General features: G+C 45.8%; 1 protein-coding gene and 1 long non-coding RNA gene across 2 annotated transcripts in view; one reads left to right on the top strand and one right to left on the bottom strand.

Annotated features, from left to right (window-relative positions):
• Positions 1 to 17,523, bottom strand: part of LOC140410224 (uncharacterized) — a 35,371-nt gene extending 17,848 nt beyond the window's left edge. Inside the window, exon 1 of the long non-coding RNA XR_011940579.1 lies at positions 17,483 to 17,523. This is a non-coding gene — a long non-coding RNA (uncharacterized lncRNA). The remainder of the gene's footprint in view (positions 1 to 17,482) is intronic.
• A 6,238-nt stretch (positions 17,524 to 23,761) lies between these two features.
• LOC140411358 (probable G-protein coupled receptor 139) lies at positions 23,762 to 24,875 on the top strand. The gene is made up of 2 exons (XM_072500480.1): positions 23,762 to 23,831; positions 23,956 to 24,875. Exons 1-2 carry the CDS (start codon positions 23,762 to 23,764, stop codon positions 24,873 to 24,875), a joined length of 990 nt encoding a protein of 329 aa, XP_072356581.1.
• Positions 24,876 to 25,520: the final 645 nt, after the last annotated feature.

The following is a 25,520-nucleotide window of genomic DNA, read 5'->3' on the forward strand; positions in this document are numbered from 1 at the left end:
AGCTCACCTCAACTCTCGCATCGCCTCATCAGCGGAGATCAAATTAAACTGCATTTACAGATTTTTCCTATCTGCTGATAGGACCCCCGGGGGCCCAGGGGGCGAGAGAGGCTGATGTTTTGGCCTTTGTCTCCCGGGTAGCCCGGAGACGGGTCTTATTAGATTGGCGGGACTTAGAGCCCCTGAAATCGGGGGTTTGGGTTCGGGACATGGCCGGGTTTCTCAGGCTTGAGAAGATCAAGTTCACCCTGAGGGGATCAATGTTAGGGTTCGCCCGGAGGTGGCAGCCATTTAGCGACTTCCTTGGGGAAAATTAAGCTGTCAGCAGATACGATAAGGGGGGGGGGGGCTTAGGGAGAGGGGTAGGGGGGAGATAGCTTGGGTGGAATCAGTGAGTGGAGGAGGGGGGACTGGGGAACTGTGTGTGTGCGCCATGTTGGCTGGTATGGTTGTTGGTTGTTAGGAGGCTATTCACTGTGTCATGTTTGCTTTAGAAATTGTTGTTAAAAAAATTACAAATCCCTTCACAAAATGTTTTATTTAAAAAAAGATTGAATCGCTCCTGTATCCCTTAAATTTTAATCTCCTTACCAATTCCACCGGTACACACGAGTACACCTTACCCTTACAGATTATATCATTTAAGCGTTCTGATACTTGCTTGTTCACCAACTATGGGACGCGCTGCACAATTTGTTGCCCCTCTGCCATTGGTACAATGATTTTTACTTTAATAAACCCTTATCCTCTTTTACCGAAACTGTCTTCCCAGTACATTTCTTAAGCCACCAACACTGCGACTTCACATGTCCAACTTTATTACAATGAAAACACTTATGTTTTCTTTTCACTCTATCACTATCCTAGGTTTCCTTTTTACTCTAAGGCACACTCTCCTTAACATTACGAAACAAAGCTCCTTTGCAATGACCACCATGAATTTCTCACGAACCAGGTTTCTATCCTTCAACAGATTGAAATTAATGTAGAAACCAAACTTAGTTTCATGAACCAATTCAAAATCATCGGCCATTTCTGCTGCCTGTCTAGCATTTTGAGCGCTTTGCTCTTTCACTTGAGTTCTCATTACTGAGTGGAATGAATCTCCTAATTCCTCCAAGATGATTATTTTCCTAAAAGCATCATATGTTTGGTCTGTTTTTTATTTTCTTATCCACCTGTCAAAATTAATTTTTAAAAAATCTTTTGAATTCAATATATGTCTGACATGGTTCTTTCCTCAGATTTCTAAACTTTTGTCTGTAAGCTTCTGGCACAAGTTCATGTGCTATTAATATGGTTTAGCTCACCTCATTATGATCCCTAGATATCTCTTCTAATAGTGATGTGCGACCTACCAGCTTCATCTGAACCAACACTACCCACATGGTCTTTGGCTAATCCAATTGATTAGCCACTACCTCAAATGAAATGAAAAAGCCTTACACGTGTTTCTCATCAAATCTTGTAAATGCTTGAATGTATTTAAGCATATCCCAACTAAGCTTGTGTTTGTAAAGTATGTCTACTTGCTCTCACCTTCCTCAGATTCAGCCTTTAACTTCAACCTTTTAAGTTAATATTCTCCTTGCAGCACCATTTTCTGAAGTGGAGATTCTCTCTCTCTTTCCTTAACCATTTAAACCTTTTCTAATCTTTCCATTTCTCCATCAATCGTCCTCCTTTCAATTTCCTTTAGAAAAGCTCTCTTTTTCCTTTTCTTCTGCCATTGCTGATCTCTCCTTTTTCTTTGCTTCTGCCATTTTCATCTCTCCTGTTCCACTGCTTCTGCTATTGCCAATCTGTGTATCCTTTGCTTCTATTTCCAATTTCTCCAGTAATATTTGCAATCGAATTCTAGCTAATTCTAATGATTCAGGCTGTGTCTCTGGAAAATTTAAATATTGAGCTGTGGTTTGTATTATCTCTACCTAACTCACGCCTTTTGATAAGGTTAACCACAGTTTCTCCACCAAACCCAAAAGCCTTGTTTTAGTCGCCCTTTCATTCCAAATAATCATTTCCACATCCAGGAAAATGTTTGCAATTGAAAGGGTCTTATCCAGCCACTCCTTATTTAAATTTCAAAACGTGAAAGAATGCGACCATTCTTTAAGTTCAATAACCCCAAGCCAAGCAAGGAATTCTCCTTAAATTCCCAGACGAGCCCTCAATTTTAAAATGAACGTAGACCAGACACCAGCAGTGGCTAGGATACTGGACTGAAACCCTAAAATCTTTGTTTATTTGTAAGATTGCTTGGAAAGAATTATTTGCTCCAGTGGTTATTGCATGAAAAAAACTAGGTCTTTGGTATTTCTAAAACAAAACTTTACTATGAATACAATATCAAACTTTTTAACATCATATCAAAAATAACACCTTACAATTACCCCTGAACACTCCGACTCAATTTCCCGTTAAACAACAAGGAAATAAACATACAGCTCTCAATCTATCTTAAAATCAGCAGGACATGGAGTAATACTTGTTTTATAAGACACATTTGGCTCCGGTTAGAACCACGTTCAGACTCTGGCTGAATATCTTCATAAAAAGTGGCTCACCTGCTGGGTTTCAGCTTCTTCCTGGTCCCCAAACAAAACTGTTCTGCTTTACATGATCCTTCAGGGGGAGGGGGAGCAGCCAGAAGTCGTGGTGCACATTGGTACCAACGACATAGGTAGGAAAAGGGGTGTGGAGGTAATAAACAAGTTTAGGGAGTTAGGCTGGAAGTTGAAAGCCAGGACAGACAGAGTTGCCATCTCTGGTTTGTTGCCGGTGCCACGTGATAGCGAGGCTAGGAATAGGGAGAGAGTGCAGTTGAACACGTGGCTGCAGGAATGGTATAGGAGGGAGGGCTTCAGGTATTTGGATAATTGGAGCGCATTCTGGGGAAGGTGGGACCTGTACAAGCAGGACGGGTTGCATCTGAACCAGAGGGGCACCAATATCCTGGGAGGGAGGTTTGCTAGTACTCTTCGGGAGGGTTTAAACTAATTTGGCAGGGGAATGGGAACCGGATTTGTAGTCCAGCAACTAAGGTAGCCGATATTCAGGACGCCAAAGCATGTAATGAGGCAGTGGGGAAGGGAACACTGACAAAGGAGAGTATTTGCAGGCACGGAGATGGGTTGAAGTGTGTATACTTCAACGCAAGAAGCATCAGGAATAAGATGGGTGAACTTAAGGCATGGATCGGTACTTGGGACTACGATGTGGTGGCCATCACGGAAACTTGGATAGAAGAGGGGCAGAAATGGTTGTTGGAGGTCCCTGGTTATAGATGTTTCAATAAGATTAGGGAGGGTGGTAAAAGAGGTGGGGGGGGGGGGTGGCATTATTAATTAGAGATAGTATAACAGCTGCAGAAAGGCAGTTCGAGGAGTATCACCCTATTGAGGTAGTATGGGTTGAAGTCAGAAATAGGAAAGGAGCAGTCACCTTGTTAGGAGTTTTCTATAGGCCCCCCAATAGTAGCAGAGATGTGGAGGAACAGATTGGGAAACAGATTTTGGAAAGGTGCAGAAGTCATAGGGTAGTAGTCATGGGCGACTTTAACTTCCCAAATATTGAGTGGAAACTCTTTAGATCAAATAGTTTGGATGGGGTGGTGTTTGTGCAGTGTGTCCAGGAAGCTTTTCTAACACAGTATGTAGATTGTCCGACCAGAGGAGGGGCAATATTGGATTTAGTACTGGGTAATGAACCAGGGCAAGTGATAGATTTGTTAGTGGGGGAGCATTTTGGAGATAGTGACCACAATTCTGTGACTTTCACTTTAGTAATGGAGAGGGATAGGTACGTGCAACAGGGCAAGGTTTACAATTGGGGGAAGGGTAAATACGATGTTGTCAGACAAGAATTGAAGTGCATAAGTTGGGAACATAGGCTGGCAGGGAAGGACACAAGTGAAATGTGGAACTTGTTCAAGGAACAGGTGCTACGTGTCCTTGATATGTATGTCCCTGACAGGCAGGGAAGAGATGGTCGAGTGAGGGAACCATGGTTGACAAGAGAGGTTGAATGTCTTGTTAAGAGAAAAAAGGTGACTTATGTAAGGCTGAAGAAACAATGTTCAGACAGGGCATTGGAGGGATACAAGATAGCCAGGAGGGAACTGAAGAAAGGGATTAGGAGAGCTAAGAGGGGGCATGAACAATCTTTGGCGGGTAGGATCAAGGAAAACCCCAAGGCCTTTTACACATATGTGAGAAATATGAGAATGACTAGAGCGAGGGTAGGTCCGATCAAGGACAGTAGCGAGAGATTGTGTATTGAGTCTGAAGAGATAGGAGAGGTCTTGAACAAGTACTTTTCTTCTGTATTTACAAATGAGAGGGGCGATATTGTTGGAGAGGACAGTGTGAAACAGATTGGTAAGCTCGAGGAAATACTTGTTAGGAAGGAAGATGTGTTGGGCATTTTGAAAAACTTGAGGATAGACAAGTCCTCCGGGCCTGACGGGATATATCCAAGGATTCTATGGGAAGCAAGAGATGAAATTGCAGAGCCGTTGGCAATGATCTTTTCGTCCTCACTGTCAACAGGGGTGGTACCAGGGGATTGGAGAGTGGCGAATGTCGTGCCCCTGTTCAAAAAAGGAACTAGGGATAACCCTGGGAATTACAGGCCAGTTAGTCTTACTTCGGTAGTAGGCAAAGTAATGGAAAGGGTACTGAAGGATAGGATTTCTGAGCATCTGGAAAGACACTGCTTGATTCGGAATAGTCAGCACGGATTTGTGAGGGGTAGGTCTTGCCTTACAAATCTTATTGAATTCTTTGAGGAGGTGACCAAGCATGTGGATGAAGGTAAAGCAGTGGATGTAGTGTACATGGATTTTAGTAAGGCATTTGATAAAGTTCCCCATGGTAGGCTTCTGCACAAAGTAAGGAGGCATGGGATAGTGGGAAATTTGGCCAGTTGGATAACGAACTGGCTAACCGATAGAAGTCAGAGAGTGGTGGTGGATGGCAAATATTCAGCCTGGATCCCCGTTACCAGTGGTGTACCGCAGGGATCAGTTCTGGGTCCTCTGCTGTTTGTGATTTTCATTAATGACTTGGATGAGGGAGTTGAAGGGTGGGTCAGTAAATTTGCAGACGATACGAAGATTGGTGGAGTTGTGGATAGTAAGGAGGGCTGTTGTCGGCTGCAAAGAGACATAGATAGGATGCAGAGCTGGGCTGAGAAGTGGCAGATGGAGTTTAACCCTGAAAAGTGTGAGGTTGTCCATTTTGGAAGGACAAATATGAATGCGGAATACAGGGTTAACGGTAGAGTTCTTGGCATTGTGGAGGAGCAGAGAGACCTTGGGGTCTATGTTCATACATCTTTGAAAGTTGCCACTCAAGTGGATAGAGCTGTGAAGAAGGCCTATGGTGTGCTCGCGTTCATTAACAGAGGGATTGAATTTAAGAGCCGTGAGGTGATGATGCAGCTGTACAAAACTTTGCATAAGGCCACATTTGGAGTACTGTGTACAGTTCTGGTCGCCTCATTTTAGGAAGGATGTGGAAGCTCTGGAAAAGGTGCAAAGAAGATTTACCAGGATGTTGCCTGGAATGGAGAGTAGGTCTTACGAGGAAAGGTTGAGGGTGCTAGGCCTTTTCTCATTAGAGCGGAGAAGGATGAGGGGCGACTTGATAGAGGTTTATAAGATGATCAGGGGAATAGATAGAGTAGACAGTCAGAGACTTTTTCCCCAGGTGGAACACACCATTACAAGGGGACATAAATTTAAGGTGAAAGGTGGAAGATATAGGAGGGATATCAGAGGTAGGTTCTTTACCCAGAGAGTAGTGGGAGCATGGAATGCACTGCCTGTGGAAGTAGTTGAGTCGGAAACATTAGGGACCTTCAAGCAGCTGTTGGATAGGTACATGGATTACGGGAAAATGATATAGTGTAGATTTATTTGTTCTTAAGGGCAGCACGGTAGCATTGTGGATAGTACAATTGCTTCACAGATCCATGGTCCCAGGTTCGATTCCAGCTTGGGTCATTGTCTGTGCGGAGTCTGCACATCCTCCCCGTGTCTGCGTGGGTTTCCTCCGGTTTCCTCCCACAGTCCAAAGATGTGCGGGTTAGGTGAATTGGCCAATGATAAATTGCCCTTAATGTCCAAATTGCCCTTGGTGTTGGGTGGAGGTGTTGAGTTTGGGTAGGGTGCTCTTTCCAAGAGCTGGTGCAGACTCAAAGGGCCGAATGGCCTCCTTCTGCACTGTAAATTCAATGATAATCTATGATTAATCTAGGACAAAGGTTCGGCACAACATCGTGGGCCGAAGGGCCTGTTCTGTGCTGTATTTTCTATGTTCTATGTACTCTTTTATAACTATCGTATTGTGAGAGAATTATGAACTTGTGGTCAGGCAGATGAGAATTCAGCCCCTCTCTCTCCCAACCTTCTCCAAATATCACTGCCTCTCTGAATTCCTGGGTTCCACCCAGCAATGTTCTTATATCTCAAAGCTGAAAAATAAATGACTTCTGCAGGTGGAATAACCGCAGTAACACCCCAGGGACATTTCCAGTCAGACCACATTGCTCTGGTCAATTGCACCTGCTGTTTTCTAGATGTTCTCAGGCCTGTACAAACAAAATTATTTTTTAATACATGACCAATGCAGATAAACACACTATATCCCAAGGATGAAACCCGCAAAATATCCCAATATTTAGAAGCCTCTAATCCTAAGACCTACCATTCATCACAAACGTCATGATTTTGAACTTCTCTACAAAATCTACTTTCAACATTTTGTTTCCTACAGAGATAGAACAGGCCATATCTTCCACACATCCGTGTAATTCAAATCTCTTACTTTTCGAACAATTGTCACAAATCTATAATGCACCCCTTCGAATCTCCACATCTTTCCTGGTTTAGCTCACTGGGCTAAATCGCTGGCTTTTAAAGCAGACCAAGGCAGGCCAGCAGCACGGTTCATTTCCTGTACCAGCCTCCCTGAACAGGCGCCGGAATGTGGCGACTAGGGGCTTTTCACAGTAACTTCATTGAAGCCTGCTCGTGACAATAAGCAATTTTCATTTTTCATTTCATAACTGGTGTTCAGAAGTAGCGCAGTGGTTAGCACTGTTGCTTCACAGCTCTGGCTCCCAGGTTCGATTCCAGGCTTGGGTCACTGTCTGTGTGGAGTCTGCACGTTCCCCCCGTGTCTGCTTGGGGTTCCTCCGGATGCTCCGGTTTCCTGCCATAAGTCCCGGAAGACATGCTGTTAGGCGAATTGGACATTCTGAATTCTCCCTTCGTGTACCCAAATAGGCGCCGGAATATGGCGACTAGGGGCTTTTCATAGTAACTTCATTGCAGTGTTAATGTAAGCCTACTTGTGACGCTAACGATTATTATTAGAAATTGACACTATTCTTTAGTTGTTGCCAAACCAACTGCACATAAATGCTCACTATACTTTCCTTGCTTTTATAATCTCTGCCTCTGTAATTGAAAACGAGGATCATGTGTATCTTGTTCGCCAATTATTAAATTACGCTCCCACTTTCAACGACGTGTTTCAACACACCCTCCGCTCCCTCAGTTCCTGCAATCCCTTTAGAATGTTATCTCTTATTTTGCATTGTCTTCCCAACTCTTCCCAATATATATCACTTCACATTTCTCGGCATGAATTTCACCTGCCACTTGTCTGTCCATCGCACTACCCTGTATAAGACTTGCACAGGACAATGACAAACCATCCGAAACGTTCACAACGCTTGGAAGTGTGTTGTCTGAAACTTTTGAGACGCCACTTTAAATGCTGCAGGTCAGTTGATGCAGGTACACCCACAGTGCCTTTATTTACAAATGTGGAAATAAAGCAAACACAGATTCTAGTAAAAACAGAGCTTTACAATAAATAAACAAAAGAAAACAAATAGAAATAGAAAGAACATGATAAACAGGCACTTCTGGGCAGAGTGAGCATTTGTGGAGAGCGGAATCTTCAGTTAAACGATTCATGGCTCTGAACTTTCTCGAGGTCTGAACATTTAATTCGAGTTTCCTCTCCACGGAGAGGATTATATTTCCTCCCCTTTAATGTTGCAGCTCCCCATTTTGGTTGCCAGAGTTAAAAGATTTAGCATTTTAAAAAAAATGTATGAACTCACTTTGCGCATTAAATGGTATTTGCTCTTCGCTCATCACCATTGTCACCGTTGATACTAACAGAATAAACATTCTGAACCCAATGGTACTATTGCCACTGTAAGGTAGATTTTGTCAACTGTAACATATTCCAGTTGTGCATCTCCATTTCTCAGACCTAGAACCAGGACTGATGCATCCGGCGTGGTTATGTTGCAGAGACAACAGGGTTCCGATTGCTTTCACTTCAGCTCCGTTCCTCTCCAATGCCAACATGGTGGAGAGTTTTTGATGGTCGTTTTTTTTTCTTTGCATCTTATTTTTTTTTTTTGCATTGCTTGTTTCTTTTCGAAGATACAATGCAATTGTCCACTGCTAGCTGTCACACCAAGCTGTTAGCACAGATTGCAGGGTAATTTCCCCCCCCCAGGCATTAACCATCACTCGTGTAGTGGGTAAAGCGGGAAAGCAAGCTGGCAATGGGGGAAGCAGGAATGAGTTTCAACAGATTTCTCTAATTTTAACGGAAGGGCAATTAGAGAGCTCAATAAGCTGCGAGCCAGCATCCCCATCAGCATGTTTTCCTGTGCTTCACTCTGGCGATGTCAATGCAGAGAACTGGATATCAGAATCGACCCCATTGCAATGGAACTTTGAACAAAAGCATTGTTCAGTGACATTGCACGGTGCTGAAGTTCCAGCTCGATGTTGAATCTTAAAGTGCTATGTTGGGCCAGCTTGTGCTGTGAGCTGTGCAGTTAGTTGACTTCGCTGGGCAGCATAACAGTAGAAACTTGTTACCATTCACAGACCTGATCAAATGGCGCCTTTTCTCCAAGAGATGACGCGGTGCCTACTGTATAAATCCATGTCTCCATGTTTGGAACAGCGTAGGGCGGTATTGCAGACACATCATTACCACAAGTAAATAGCTTCCTGTCCTCCATTATCCAAACTTGGAGGTGAGCAATTCCTAATACAATTAGGCTCAGAGAGGGAGATTGTGGCCGGGGATAAGACGTGTGTTACCGTCGCCACATCAGGAAACGACAGGGGATGAACCACCAGCTGTATAACTGGAGCTGCCTAAATACCCCCTTGTGTGAGAAATGTCCATATTTTCATATTTTCATTTCCAGTTAACTCAAAGGATAGCAATATAATAGTATAATCGACCAGGAATCAAACCCTCACTGTGCATTAAAATAAAATTAAATGTTTGGTCAAATTATCATTGTGATGTGATGCGTTGTGTCACGGAAGAAATGACTTGAAATGAATTATTGAGTTGTCTGCCATGAGTTAGCAGTGCGCACCTGTAAATAATCTGTTAGGATCGAGAGAGGTGTGGAAGAGTATTGAGGGGAAAAAAACAATTCATCAAGATAGCTACAAGACGAGGTTTAGCGCTGGTCTCACAGGTACATGCAAAAACAGAGTTGCCTCTGCGATTATAGCAGAAATTGTATCAATAGTCTCACCAAAGTGGCCATCGCTAGTCGTACAGTGCTGTGAATGGGAGTCCAAATGAATGAAATCAGTTATTCGAGAGGAGGAGCATTGTCACCTCTGGTGGACATACAGCATATCTGAGTTACAGGCCAAATTTAATGTATGTGTATGTTCACTACTGGTAATTTGGGAGTGCGTTCACATCCCTACTCAACTCTTCCAACTTCTTCCATCGGGCAGCAGATACAGAAGTCTGAGAACACGCATGAACAGATTCAAAAACAGCTCCTTCCCCGCTGTTACCAGACTCCTAAATGACCCTCTTATGGACTGACCTGATTAATACTACACCCCTGTATGCATCACTGGATGCCGGTGTTTATGTAGTTACATTGTGTACCTTCTGTTTCCCTATTATGCATTTTCTTTTTATTTCCTTTTCTTTTCATGTACTTAATGATCTGTTTCGAGCTGCACGCAGAAAAATACTTTTCACTGCACCTCGGTACACGTGTCAATAAACAAATCCAAATCCACCCTTGCAATGGCTGCACCTCGCACCGGAGGGACATGTCCACCAAGGCGCATTGGATTAACTCACCTTTTGCCCAGGTGTCGCAGTCACACTAGTACTGAAGGAACAGCCTCCTCCAACGCTGCCGTTCCACAGTCATCACAACGATTTCTGCGCTGCTTATCTGAAGGAGTCGAGACGTTAGAACGGATTCAAGTATTGGGGCAGAACGACTCGTAACTGGGAGACAACCTCTCCCAGTTCTGTGGGAATAGGGTCAGTGCCGGTGTTGTGACACTTCGCTTCAGACTTGTAGTTAATGCTTTCTTTGTGTTTTTCTTCAAAAATGTTCGAATTTCAATGTCAACCTTTTCTTTTAAACTGGCGCATCAGACAAACAGCAACAAAAACAGACTCCCCCGAGTTTGTCTGTTGAGCCAGATTTTATGGGCAACGGGTAATATCCCGGCCTCTGAAACTCTGGGTCTCAATCCCAGTTCATGACCTGATGGCCATGGAACCTGGCGTTCATCACTCTGACAAACAGGTGGCTTCTCACTCCGTGAGTCTTTCGAATGCAATCCAAAGGTGGTAAGAGTAGCACAGCTTCCAGGTCAGCCATTTGATGAAAAAGAGTTGAACTCTCAACCATCACTGGCCAAATCTCCAGACGGGCAGCACGGTAGCATGGTGGTTAGCACAATTGCTTCACAGCTCCAGGGTCCCAGGTTCGATTCCCGGCTTGGGTCACTGTCTGTGCGGAGTCTGCACATCCTCCCCGTGTGTGCGTGGGTTTCCTCCGGGTGCTCCAGTTTCCTCCCACAGTCCAAAGATGTGCAGGTTAGGTGGATTAGCCATGATAAATTGCCCTTAGTGTCCAAAATTGCCCTTCGTGTTGGGTGGGGTTACTGGGTTATGGGGATAGGGTGGAGGTGTTGACCTTGGGTAGGGTGCTCTTTCCAAGAGCCGGTGCAGACTCGATGGGCCGAATGGCCTCCTGCACTGTAAATTCGATGATTCTAAAACATTCACGTAATTTGCCACAGCAACTGAGCCTTCCTGCATAGTCCGTGTCACATATTTGTTAAATGACTGTAACTAATGTTAATTATGACTTAATCTGATTGACTCCCTGGAGGAGTGATGTGTGTATAAGTGCCTTATCCACCCGCCACTCTTTCAACACGTACAGAATTTAGCCATTCTTGAGGGAAATGGGACGACCGACGATTCTTCTGGTGAAAGAGTTGTACTATCCAATTCTCGCCTCCTTTGGTGTCCCGGGTAAAGCATTGTAATCTCCTTAATGTTAATCAAAGTTACCTTGTGTCTCCGTCGTACTGCCTAGTGGATAAAGCAGCATGTTTCTCCTGTGGCACGTTACAGAGTTGGTAGTTTTTGAAGTAAAAGCTATGTGTGCACACTTTACTCGTTTCCTTTGATCCGATAATTTTACTGATGTTTAAACGTTCTTTGAATATCCAGTGCAAGGGTTTTAAAGTGTTATCTGATCGCCTTGTCACCCTGTTCAGTGTGCGCACTTCAACCGCTCGTACAAATGTGAGCAGGTTTCCCTGATGATGGCTTCAATGTTATTCCTGTTGTTTTACATTGACAGTTCAACAGGGAAATCAGGAATGGAGTAACATGTGCTCATATCTCCACATATACTTCAATCGGACACCGCAACAATATATATTCTCTTCCTTACAGCCAACCTGCTGACAATTGTGGTTCTCTACCGAGGAAACTGCGGCCTTTCCACATGCATCACGGTCTATATGGTGGCCATGGCAACAGCAGATCTACTGGTCATGATCATCAATGTAACAATATATCACATTTTCAGCAATCGCTTTCCGCTTTCATTCCTCTCTCACACTCCCGTCTGCAAGCTCCTTATTTACATCACTGTTGTCACCATCGACTTGTCTGTTTGGTTCACCGTCTCCTTCACATTCGACCGTTTTGTCGCCCTCTGCTGGCCGAGGTTTAACATACGATATTGCACCCAGAGAACTGCGACAATAGTTATAACAGCGTTCTTTGTATTGAACCTTTTCAAGGATATTCTCTTCCTGTTTGCATATCAAACTGAGCAAATAATTAACAATGTGCATTGGGGCTGCCGGGCAAATGTGGCGTTTTATTCCTCACCTCTGGGCACAGTGTTCTCCTGGTTTCACAGCGCTTGGGTTGTGTGGATTCCTTTTATTCTCATTACTTCTTCAAATGTTTTAACCGTCCGAAGTATTTTAATGGCCAATCGAGCCCGGAGGAAACTGAAAGGTCGCAAAGGAGAGGCTCACACCGACACGGAGATGGGGAGCCGAAGGAAATCCATTATTTTACTCTTTTCTATATCAGGCCTGTTCATACTGCTGTGGCTGACAGCTGCCCTGAGCTTTGTAACTACCAGACTGACAAACACCGCTTATTACCGAGGCGACCGCACAGCCCCTGGCTATATCGCCACTGAAACCGGAGCTTTCCTCAAGCTGTTGAGCTGTTTACAAAATCCGTGCATTTATGCAGCGACCCAGAGGAAGTTTAGAGAAGAGCTGAAGAATGTCGTGAAATCTCCCTGGATACTAATCCAGAGATTATGCAAGAAATTAGGATAAAATGTGTCCTGCCATTGTGGAATTGCACTTCTTGTGTAAATGTGAGCTACACCAGTATGAATTGTGCAGAAAACACAATGAAAGCACTTTAAATTCGGATCAGTGATAACAACGTGACAGCCCCACAGAGGCTGCAGAAATATGGACACCAAAGAGATCCGCCTTCAGCCGCACAAACTGCGATCACCGTCACTTTAACAATCAGCCAGAATATATATTGGTGATGCCAGCCCAAAGGAATGAAATGTCATTTGATTGCCAACGTGGTGTCTTTCCTGAAACTTTGCTCTCATCCCTGTCGGTGACAGTTTCATTATTGAACAAAATCCTTATTGGCAACTCTGGTCACTTCATAATCTTTCGAACAGAGGAAACAATCAGAATTCGTTCGAATGAAGTGACATTTTACTATGTATGTCCCATTCACTGACCTATAATCTCCATTGTAATGAAGTGGAGCTGCCGGCGTTGGACTGGGGTGGGCACAGTAAGAAGTCTTGCACCAGGTTAAAGTCCAACAGGTTTGTTTCGAATCACTAGCTTTCGGAGAGCAGCTGCTGACTCACCTGATGAAGGAGCTACGCTCCGAAAGCTAGTGATTCCAAACAAATCTGTTCGACTTTAATCTAGTGTTGTGAGACTTCTCCATTGTAATATCATTGATGTATCAAACCAATCGGTAGGCCACTATCTGCTCTTGCTCTGTGCTGTCCATGGAAGTGGCTTGGGTAACATTATTGACATTCAGTTTCAAAACGTCTCCCAAACCAATTGGTAAAGGAATGAAGAAATGGATGTATTTTCATAAATATATTAACTATTAATATTCACGCAATGTACTGATAAAAAATAAAACATTGTCAGAAATTCAGTAATAATATTTTGCAGGTGGTGCAATTTTGTGAGAACTAAGCTGAACACAGAAGGTTAAGAGGGGAGGTGAAAGAGCAAATCTGAGGAGCGAGGATTGGTCATATGAAAGGACTGGCAACCAACAGAAAGGGGAATCCCAAAGCCTTCTATAGGCAATCAATAGTACAGGGGCTGGAGGGGAGGGGAGGAGGGCTGATTGGGGACCAAAAAGGAAATGTACATATAGAGGTATGGAACATGGATGAGGTATTGAATAATAAAAATCTTTATTGTCACAAGTAGGCTTACATTAACACTTCAAATAAGTTACAGTGAAAAAGCCCTAGTCGCTACATTCTGCCACCTGTTTGGGTACACAGAATTACTATGTTGCCTCTTTCTTTGCCAATGAGATACATTCTACGGAGGCCATGGTGACAGAGGAGGATAACCAGTTGGTGATTAAAGTTGCCAATGCACTGGAGGTGGATGACTTGGACATTGGAGGAAGTGAGATTAAGAATTATATGGGCACAGGCGAGAATAGTTTAGTGCTCCAGACTGGGGGACGGGGACGGGGGGGGTTCTCGAGAGGAGTGTAGATTTTTTATATAAATACCCTTGTTTTTAAAAAGTCTAAACGATTCGCAGATACATTAAATTTATCTTTGGTGGTCAGGAAGGTTTTAGATAAAAATATATTCGGGATAGAATTAATAGTAACAAGGAAAATTGCAGTTGGATCAGGAAGTGCCAATATGGATTTCTTAAGGTAAATTCGTGCTCACTGAACTTGCTGTAGTTTTGAAGACGGACCAGAAAGGGTGGGTGAGGTTAATGCTGTTGATGTGGTGTGCACAAACTTACAAAAGGCTTTCAGTACAATGCAACACAACAGATCTCTGAGGAAAAAGTCATAGTTAATTCAATCCACGGGACTGGAGCGACGTGGATACCAAACTGGCTGAATAACAAGAAGCAGAGAGTAACGGTCAGTGGAAGAAAGTTTGTAGTGGTGTTCCACAAGTGCCGGTTACTTTTCCTGATATATATTAATGATAGGCATATTGGTGTACCGGGACAATTTCAAAGTTTATTGATGATACGAATTGGAATCTGTGAACAGGACAGTGCAGAACTTCAAAAGGATTTGATGGAATGGGCCGATAGGTGGAAATGAAGTTCAGGATGGAGAGAGTGAAGTGATTCAGTTTGGTAGGAAGACCATGGAAAGGCAATAGAAAACAAGGAGCACAACTCTAAATGGTGTGCAGGAGCAGAGAGACCGGGGTGAATCTGTGCATATATCAGTGAAGGTGTCAGGACTCGTGGGGAGAATAATTAATAAAGCAGACAGTATGCTTAACTTTATTGATAGCGGCACACGAACAAGGAGTTTAAACTAAGCTGTTATAAGACATAAACTAGTTAGACCTCGGCTGCTGTAGTGTGTACCGGTCACAGAGTCACACTATAGGAAGAATGTGAATACTTTGGAGAGAGTGCAGAAGAGATTTACAAGAATGGCTCCAGGGATGAGGAAGTACAGTTGTGAGGATATATTAGAAAAGTTAAAAATGCTCTCCGTGGAGGAACAGTTTGACAGGATATTTGACAGAGGTGTTGAATGCATTTAGGCGGCTGGACAGAGTAGAAACTGGCCCATGCCTCAACCCATCATAGTTACCTTTATTGAGGTTCAGGACCCGGGTCTCAGAATCAACTACCTCACTATTCACCTTGATTTGAAAATAATTCTATCATATTATGGTCACTCATCCCCAAAGGTTCTCTCACAATTAGATTGCCACCTAATCCTTTCTCATTGCACAATACCAAAATGGCCTGTTCCCTTGTGGTTCCTCAACACATTGGTCCAGAAATCCATCCCGGACACACTCCAGAAGTCCCTCCTCTATTGTACTGTGACTAATTTGTCTCACCCAATCAATATTCAGATTGAAGTCACCCATAATCATAGATGTTCCTTTATCACATGCATCTCTGATTTCCTGTCTAATGCTATTCCTAACTTTACCACTGTGGTTCTGGGGTTGGCCTACCACCCCTACAAATGTTCATTGCCTATTTATGTTTCTTAACTCGACCTAGAGACATTTCACATAATCTGCACTAATAGCTTTCCTCAATATTGTATCAATGTCCCCTTTAATCAACAATGAACCTCCACCACTTCTATCTGTCCTTTCTAAAGACTGAATTGCCCTCAATGTTTAGTTCCCATCCTTGGTCACCTTGGAGCCATGTCTCCGTAATCCCAATTATATCATACCCCTTTACATCTAGCTGCACAACTAATTTATTCATTTTATTTCGAATGCTCCACGTGTTCAGGTACAAAACCTTTCAACGTTCTTTGTCCCGTCCCTACTATTTTTAGTGTCATTATCTGACACAAGCCCTTGATTTCTCTGCCTGTCACTTTTCTTATTCTTCTTGCTGTCTTTTCCTCTTGTTCTTGCTAACCCCTGGTCTAAATCCTTACATACGGTCCCACCCCTCTGCATTATTAGATTAAAGCCTGCCCAAATGCTCTAGAAAGTTCCACCGCACGAGGACACCAATTACGATCCTGCCCAGGTGGAGCTGTCCAGTTTATAGAGGTCCCAACTCCCCCAGAACTGGTCCCAATGCCCCAGGAATATGAATCCCTCCCCCTCACACTATCTCTTCAGCCACGTATTCACCCGATTCATCCTATTATTTCTTCTCTGACAGGTGGCACTGGTAGCAATCCTGAAATTACTATCTTTGAGGTCTGACATCGCAACTTGCTTTCTAATTCCCTACGTATGCTTTGAGAGCCGCATCACTTTTTTTCTTGCCTATGTTGTTGGTACCGTTGTGCACCACAGCCATTGGCTGTTCAGCCTCCCCCTCCAGAATGTCCTGTAACCGCTCAGAGACACACTGATCCGAGCACCCTCCTGGAGTCTCATTTGCGGCCACTGAAACACCTATCTATCCCCCTGACAATCGAATCTCCTATGTTAGAAGACATAAACTAGTTAGACCTCGGCTGCTGTCGTGTGTACCGGTCACAGAGTCACACTATAGGAAGAATGTGAATACTTTGGAGAGAGTGCAGAAGAGATTTACAAGAATGGCTCCAAGAATGAGGAAGTACAGTTGTGAGGATATATTGGAAAAGTTTAAAATGTTCTCCGTGGAGAATTGCTCCCTTCTGCAGCAGAACCAATGGTGGTGCAACAAATTTGCCTGTTGCAGCTTTCCTCTGGGAGGTCATTCCCCTCACCTGTATCCAAAACGGTGTACCTGTTTTGCAGGTGAATGGCCACAGAAGATTCGTGAACTGCTTGTATAGCTCTCTTGCACTGCCTGGTGGTCACCCCATCCCTTCCTGCCTGCAGGGTCTGAGCCTGCGGTCTGACCACCTCTCTGTATGTATTATCCAAGACACACACCACCTCGCGGATGTTACCCCAGTTCCCCCTGCCACGGGTTGTAGCTGGAGGTGCTTACTGAACACATGCTGGACCTTCGCACTGGAAAGGTCCCCGGTCTCCCACATGGAGCAAGAGGAGCAAAAAGAAGCTTTGGATTCTCCTGCCATTACTTACCTTTTGGAAGGTGCTTGATATTAGATTATATACAATTATCTATGGCCCTTCTTTCCTTGTCCTCGTCACTACCAATTATCGCACTGACAGATTATAAACCATAAAACATTTTTTCAAACTACAAGTGATGAAAGGTGTAAATACTTATCCACCTTGCCCACTACTTACCCACTAGCTCTCTCCCTTGTAACCTTAGCTGAGCAGCGCAATATCACTCTCTGAAGGTTCAAAAGTTACAAAGCAAGGAAGAAAAGAAAAAGCACCTCTTCCCGCTCCGCACTGAATTCCCACTCTACTTCAAGTTCCCAAGTGTAACACTCACTCAGTCTGTGCCTCATTCCAGATGTGGCCTCTCCCACTGCTCGTACGCATAGCGCACTCGCAAGCCCGGTGCTCTCTGCCTGTAGAATATATAAGATGCATTTCAACAACTGGCGACACCCCATTCAGCAACATCTTCCAAACAGACGATCACTATCGAAGGGCAAAGACAGGCATTACATTGGAAAATCAACACCTGTAATTGGTAAGGAACCAGAAGGGAGATGAGATTTTCCAAACTGAGTGGAAGGAACAATGAAAAGAGTGAGGCCACAAGTTGAACCCCTCCACACCCCCCTGCCCCTAAGCTGTCTGCTCTGATTAATGATTTCACATTTTGGAAGGAAGTTATCAGTAGAGAAGTACTTTGATCATTGCTGCTCTAGTCGAGAACCAGGGAGCAAGTATCTGACTATCAGAGTGGGATGTTCAGGAGCTAAGGATTATGTTGGAAAGTCCGGCTTTTAGCTGGTTGCTCCTTTGTTTGGTTCATCAGTCTTTTATTTTCACTGTTTTACATTTGCTGGCCACTCACAATATTCACATTCATAGAGACCCGGAGCCCTGGGTCGTGTTGCTGTGAAAACACCTCACTGACTGAAATCGCAGCCACTGTCACACCAACCTGTCTGTGGTAAACCACTGAATTGTATTGTACTGTTCCATGCCTGGGCTTGTCCCTGCTGGGTCTGAACTGAGGCAGCGGCGGAGACTAGCCACCTTTATACCGAGCCCGAGGGGAGGCTGGGCCAGCAGGCAGTAGTTTACCACATTACATACAATACAGTGGCAGTTTACCACAATACACACATTATATACTACAGTGGTTCGGACCCAGCAGGGACAAGCCCAGGCATGTAACAGTACAACAGTACAATACAATACAGTGGTTTACCACATTCACCCCCTGTTAAAAAAAGAGTCCAGCGGGGGTGAAGTGGACATAAAGATCAAGTCTGTCGGGGGCCTTGACCTTCCGCCGTGATCGCCTCAGTCCTGGCTGTGGTGTGGGCATCGGTGTCGACACCTGCACGTCCAAGAGCGTGTCGTCCTCTTCTTCACCCAGTCGGTGGAGGGGGGGGGGGTGTATGGGCGGGGGTGGTGGTGATGGCCGCCGGTGGGCCTGCGGGTGCCAGACCTTGAAGTAGCCGGGTAGTGGTGGAGGGAGACGGTGTAGGATCAGGGTGGTGGTGATGGTCGCTGGGGAACCTGCAGGTTGGCAAATCCCGGAGGGAGACTGTGTCCAGCCGCCCGTCCTGATGTGCCACGTAGGCATATTGTGGATTGGCATGGAGGAGCATGACCTTCTCAACGAGGGGATCTGATTTATGGCTCCTCGCATGCCTCCGGAGGCGGACAGGCCCTGGGACTGTCAGCCGGGACGGGAGCGAGACCCCGGAGGTGGACTCCCTGGGGAAGGCAAACATACGCTCGTGAGGGGTCTCATTGGTGGCAGTACACAGGAGCGACCGGATGGAGTGGAGTGCATCAGAGAGGACCTCCTGCTAGTGGGAAACTGAGAGACTTCTAGACCGTAGGGCCAGGATGATGGCCTTCCAGACCGTCACGTTCTCCCTCCACCTGTCCGTTGCCCCGGGGGTTATAGCTGGTCGTCCTGCTGGAGGCGATGCCCTTGCTGAGCAGGAACTGACGCAACTCGTCGCTCATGAAGGAGGAACCCCGATCGCTATGGATGTAGGTGGGGAACCCGAACAAGGTGAAAAGACTGTGCAGGGCCTTGATGACGGTGGCAGAGGTCATGTCAGGGCATGGGATGGCAAAGGGGAATCTTGAGTATTCATCAAGAATGTTGAGGAAGTACACGTTACGATCAGTGGAGGGGAGGGGCCCTTTGAAATCGATGCTGAGGTGCTCATTGGGCGAGAGGCCTTTACCAGATGCGCTCTGTCCGGCCGATAGAAGTGCGGACAGCAGACCACCACGATGCGGGTGGCCCTCCTGGCCTCGTACTTGAGGGCCCCTCCAGAGTGGTCCAGGCACCTGAAGCGCATCTTCAAGACCCCGAAGCACCTCGAAACCACACCCATGGTCGCTGTATGGGCATTATTGTAGCGGGTCTCCGCTACAATGATGCCATACAGCGACCTCTGTGGCCTCCATATAGGCGTCATCAGCCACGGCCGCAAACATGTCGGGGATCACCGAGTGCTCCAAAATGAAAGAGTCATGTACACTGTGCCTGGGTATCGTGCGCAAACGTGCATGATCCGCATCTGATGGTCACAGACCACCTGAATGTTCATCGAATGGTAGCCCTTCCTGCTGGTGAACAGCGGCCTGGTATCCGCAAGTGGCCCGTAGGGCGACGTGCACCCCATCGATGACCCCCTGGACCCGTGGTATCCCGGAGATAGCAGAGAACCCTGCTGCCCGGGCATCCTGGTGGGCGCAGTCCACAGGGTACCGCTCCGCCTGGGCATATAGGGTGTCGGTGATGGCACGGATGTATATGTGCGCCGATGCCTGTAAGATGCCAGACAGGTCCCCACACAGCAACTGGAATGACCCTGTCGCATTGAAATTCTGTGCGGCCGTCACCTTGACGGCCAGCGGGAGTGGGTGTCCTCCCCCATACCCATGCGGTGCCAGGTGTGCCATCATCTGGCCGATGTGTCGCACTGTTTCCCTGCTCAACCGCAGTCTCCTTCTGCATGCCCGGTCCGGAAGGTGGCGGTACACGCGTGGCCTCATCCGCTGCCTCCTCCTCCTCGGCTTGTTGGGCAGCCAGCCCTCCATCCTGAGCGGCTGCCACCTTCCCTTCTGCGGCTGCTCCTCTGCTGCAGCCTCCGCCTCCTCTCTGTGCGGCCCCCAATCATGCTTCCACAGGGCTGCATGGAGGGCAGCGGCCTTCGCCGCAGTGGCCACATCACAGGCTGGTGTCCGAAAGCCATTATTTTCTGCAGGGGGTGAAAGGAAAACATGTTAGCATGGCGCATACACCCGTGCCCAACCAGATGCCATGGGCTACATGGTGGCCCCGGTTGGCAACGCGTGACCCACCCACGCATGTTCCCCAACCCACCCCTGCACCCGGGCCCCGCCAGTGCCCCCGGTCCTGGCACCCGTCCCTGCTGCCAGGGGCACCTTTGGATGGCACTGCCCTCACTGGGGGCTGCCATCCGTGTGGCCCCGGGTGGTTCCCCCGGTGGGTGGCTGCCGGTTGGGTGGGGTGGTCGGGAGGGGGGCCCATCCATACACCCATTGTAACTGCGAGCACCCAGGGGCCGGGGTGGGTGGCCAGCAAGATGGCCGCCGTAATGGCGGCCTGTGCCTGGGCACCGCCCATGTCCAGTTGGGGGGGCTCCCTGGCAGGCTCGATTTCGACGTCGGAAGCTATTCTCCGCCCGATTGCGTTTCCCAAATTCAGCGTCAGCAAATGGAGAATCCAGCCCCATATCTTACTTGGAGGACATTTTTCAGGTTATGGTATTCCTCTGAACCTGTTGCACTTGTCATTTTTGGTGTCAGACAGGACAGTTTGGAAGGTGTTATCAATGGGATCTTGCCAAGAGGCTGTCGTACATTCCATACCTGGGACACATTGCTACCTTTTTGTGCTGGTTGTGGCAGGATTAAATGCTTAATGTACCCGACTGGTTCCTCATCAGGAGATTTCTTTTTCCTGGTTGATGTTGAGCTTCTTGTGTGCTGTTGGAGTTGGACTCCTCCAGGCAAGTGGGGATTATTCCATCTCGCAACTGGTTTGCACCTTGTAAATGGAGTGAGTACATGACTTGGGTCGATGGGAAATAAATTATTCACCTCACAGTTGGGCTGTCTTTCTGCCCAGACAATATTCAGAGTTGGTCCAGTTATGTTTGTGTTCAATCGCAACCACGGTGGATGTTGATTGTGGAGAATTCCGTGCACTAAATTGCAAGGGCAGGTGGGTATATTTACCCTTGCTCAAATGGTCATGGCGGGCATGTTCAGCAATTGTCATTGACAATCACCACTTCTGAATTTATATTGGAATAAGACAACTTATTAAATATCTGAAGATGTTTGCACAGGGAAGCTGACCTCTGGACCTTTTATTTCTTTATTCATTCATCGGCATCGCGGCCTGGGGGCCAGCATTTGTTGCCCATCCCGGAGGCACTTTAGAGTCAACCACATTGCTGTGGGTTTGGAGTCACATTTAGGCCAGACCAGGTAGAATGGCAGGTTTTCTTCCCGAAAGGACATTAGTGAACCAGATGGGTTTTGAAGGCAATCGACAATGGTTTCATAGTCATCATTTCAGGTTTTTTATTTATTGAATTCAAATTACACCAACTGCCCGGGTGGGATTCAAACCCAGATCCCCAGAGCATTATCGTGGGTCTCTGCATTACTAGACCAGTGACAATACCACTGTGCCGCTGTCTCCTGCAACATCCTGTGGCTGAGATCATTGATGTGGAGATGCTGGCGTTGGACTGGGGTGGGCACAATAAGACATCTTACAACACCAGGTTAAAGTCCCAACAGGTTTATTTGGAATCACTAGCTTTTGAAGCGTAGCTCCTTTATCAGGTGAGTGAAGAGGTGGGTTACTCAAACACGGAATAGAAAGACAAAGCCAATGATGCAAGATGATAAGTTGAATGCGAGTCTTTGCAGGTAATTAAGTCTATACAGGTCCAGATAGTGCGACTGGAGAGAGGGAAAATCACAGGTTAAAGAGATGTGAATTGTCTCAAGCCAGGACAGTTGGTAGGATTTGCAAGCCCATGCCAGATGGTAGGGGGTTTACTGTAGTGAGACATGAATCCAAGGTACCGGTTGAGGCCGTACTCATGTATGCGGATCTTGGCTGTCAGTTTCTGCTCGGCGATTCTGCGTTGTCACGCGTCCTGAAGACCGCCTTGGAGAACGCTTACCCGAAGATCAGAGGCCAAATGCCCTAGACTGCTGAAGTGTTCCCCGACTGGAAGGGAACATTCCTGCCTGGTGATTGTTGTGCGATGTCCGTTCATCCATTGTCGCAGCGTCTGCATGGTCTCGCCAATGTACCACGCTTCCGGACATCCTTTCCTGCAGCGAATGAGGTAGACAACGTTAGCCGAGTCACACAAGTATGTACCACATACCTGGTGGGTGGTGTTCTCACATGTAATGGTGGTATCCATTTGGATAATCTGGCACGTCTTGCAGAGGTTGCCATGGCAGGGCCGAGTGGTGTCGTGGTCGCTGTTCTCCTGAAGGCTGGGTAGTTTGCTGCAAACAATGGTCTGTTTGAGGTTCCGCGGTTGTTTGAAGGCAAGTAGTGGGAGTGTGGGGATGGCCTTGGCAAGGTGTTCATCTTCATCAATGGCGTATTGAAGACTCCGAAGAAGCTCACGTAGTTTCTCCGCTCTGGGGAAGTACTGGACGGCAAAAGGTACTCTGTCGGGTGTGTCCCGTGTTTGTCTTCTGAGAAGGTCAGTGCGGTTTTTTGCTGTGGCGTGTTGGAACTGTCGATTGATGAGTCAAGTGCCATCTCCCATTCTTACGATGCCGTCTTACAGCGTCTGTAGATGTCTGTTACGTTCCTCCTCGTCTAAGCAGATCCTATGCCTACGGAGGGCTTGTCCATAGGGGATGACTGCTTTAATGTGTTTCGGGTGGAAGCTGGAGAAGTGGAACATCGTGTGGTTATCCATGGACTTGATTGATTGATTGATATTTATTGCCACATGTACCAAAGTACAGTGAAAAGTATTTTCTGCGGCCAAAGGAGCGTACACAGTACGTACATAGTAGACAAATGAATAATCAACAGAGTACATTGACAATGGTACATCAACAAATAGTGATTGGTTACAGTGTGAAACATGGGCCAAACAAGAGCAGCATAGGGCGTCTTGCGGTAAAGCCAAGCGCTGAGGTGACCGTCCTTGATGAAGGAGCTATGCTCCGAAAGCTAATGATTCCAAATAAACCTGTTGGACTTTAACCTGGTGTTGTAAGACTTCTTACTGTGCCCACCCAGTCCAACGCCGGCATCTCCAAATCATTTCTACCTGTAAACATTGATTTAATTGCCTGCCTTTTTTGAACTCACTAATAAGGATGTTAGCATGTTCTCGTAACCTAGCATAACAAACGGAGAATTTCTTTTTAAAAATTTGCCAATGTCTGTTTGTTAAATCACTGTTAATAATGCTAATGAAGACTTTTCACCTGTTGGGTGCCTTGAGAATTGGTTTGTATATAAATATAGCATCTCTTCCAATGCTTTAGTCTGCGTCACTCCCAGTTTCAGCTTCGATATTATTAATCCACTTCTCAGAAGATGGGACAACCAGTTATTTTACTGATAAAAGAGATTTACTTCCCAGTTATCGCAACTATTGGTGTACCTGGTGAGTCATTGTAACTTATTTGCTTTTGATCAGTATTTCCTGTCTCCCTGTAATAGGGTAAAGTAGGTCTACATGTATGTCAATCAGTCGCTAGAACACGGTCTATCTTCTTTATTTCTTTCAGCGAACATGCTGACAATTGTGGTTCTTTGCCGAGGAAAGTGTGGCCTCTCCAAATGTATCTCCTTCTACATGTTGGCCATGGCAACAGCAGATCTACTCGTCATGATTATCAATGTAATGGTGAATCACATTTTCAGTTATAACTTTCCACTTTCATTTCTCTCCCACACTCCCGTGTGTAAGTCCATTCTGTACCTGGCTACTGTAGCACTTGAATTGTCCATTTGGTTCACTGTCTCCTTCACCATTGATCGGTTTGCAGTTATCTGCTGCCAGAAGTTTAAAGCAAAGTATTGCACCGAGAGAACTGTGGTTGTGGTCATAACAATATTCTCTGTCCTGGTCGTTTTGAAGAATGTCCCATTTTTCTTTGCTTACGAACCTCAGCAAATCATTGACAACATGCAGTGGGGTTGCAGGTCTGGTGTGGCATTTTTTTCCTCACCTATTGGTGCGACATTCTTCTGGTTTCACATCACCTGTAAGGTTTGCCTTCCTTTTACTTTAATTGTCTTATTTAATTCTTTGACAAGCAGACGTATTATAACGGCAAGCAGAACCCGAAAGAAACTCCGGTCTGACAAAGCTGAAGAAAAGTCTGATGCAGAGATCGAGAACCGGAGGAAATCCATCATCTTGCTCTTCACTGTGTCGGGCACCTTTTTACTGGTGTGGCTGACAGCTGTGGTTAGTTTTGTGACCACTGGATTGATAACTCTCCGTTCTTACCGAGGTGACCGTACAAACCCTGGCTATATCGCCAGCGAAAGTGGAAATATGTTGAAGTTTTTAAGTTCCTGTCTAAACCCGTGGATTTATGCAGCCACCCAGAGGAAATTCCGGGAAGATCTCAAGAAGGTGCTGAAATCTCCCTGCACACTGATTCTGCGGTGTATCAAAAAAATAAGCCAATCGACCTAGGGCCCCATTTGAAACATTATAATTAACTTTAATTATTATTCCATTCGGCTGGAACTCTCGCTCCTTACAGCTACATGGAATTGCTTATTTATTGTAAGGAATCACAGATACACATCTATATTTACCCCCCTTTATGGCAATCGACATCAGCATTGCATATGTCTTTCTACACTGTGTTGCCTGATAGCTCCAACTGAATAAATATATTACACTGTAAATGTTAGATGCAAACATCAGGAAGCAATAAGTAAATGGAACCTTTGATTAGCTGTAGCCCCCTGAGTTGGCCACTTCCTGACTTAAAATGGAGAACCGTAAAGGCTGAAGGGAAATTCAGCCAACGCAGACAAAAACTAGCAGGTACAAGTTTACTGTGCATTAGACTCTGCAGAAATCCAGACAGCATCAATAAAAGCAGCCATCTGCATAGTAATGTAGCAGCCATCGACATAGTAATGAGCGATCCCCGGGAACAATCAAACATTTTGAGGTAAACAAAGCCAAGCCAGACTCCTCGGCACCAGCAGGAACCAACACAAAAGAGGTTAACGGACACTTAAAGACCGCCCAACGATCAGGGAACCGCTCCAGCATTGGAGAAATCGAACCAAGCGATTGGAACGAAGTCCAATCACTTGAAACCAG

Source organism: Scyliorhinus torazame, chromosome 4 (assembly GCF_047496885.1).
Source record: "Scyliorhinus torazame isolate Kashiwa2021f chromosome 4, sScyTor2.1, whole genome shotgun sequence".
NCBI lineage: Eukaryota > Metazoa > Chordata > Chondrichthyes > Carcharhiniformes > Scyliorhinidae > Scyliorhinus > Scyliorhinus torazame.

Excerpts from the sequence above, each read along its gene's own strand:
- LOC140411358 (XM_072500480.1), top strand. The coding sequence starts at position 23,762 with ATGGGACAACCAGTTATTTTACTGATAAAAGAGATTTACTTCCCAGTT. Across the intron at positions 23,832-23,955 it reads CGCAACTATTGGTGTACCTG|CGAACATGCTGACAATTGTG; the intron begins GTGAGTCATTGT and ends TATTTCTTTCAG.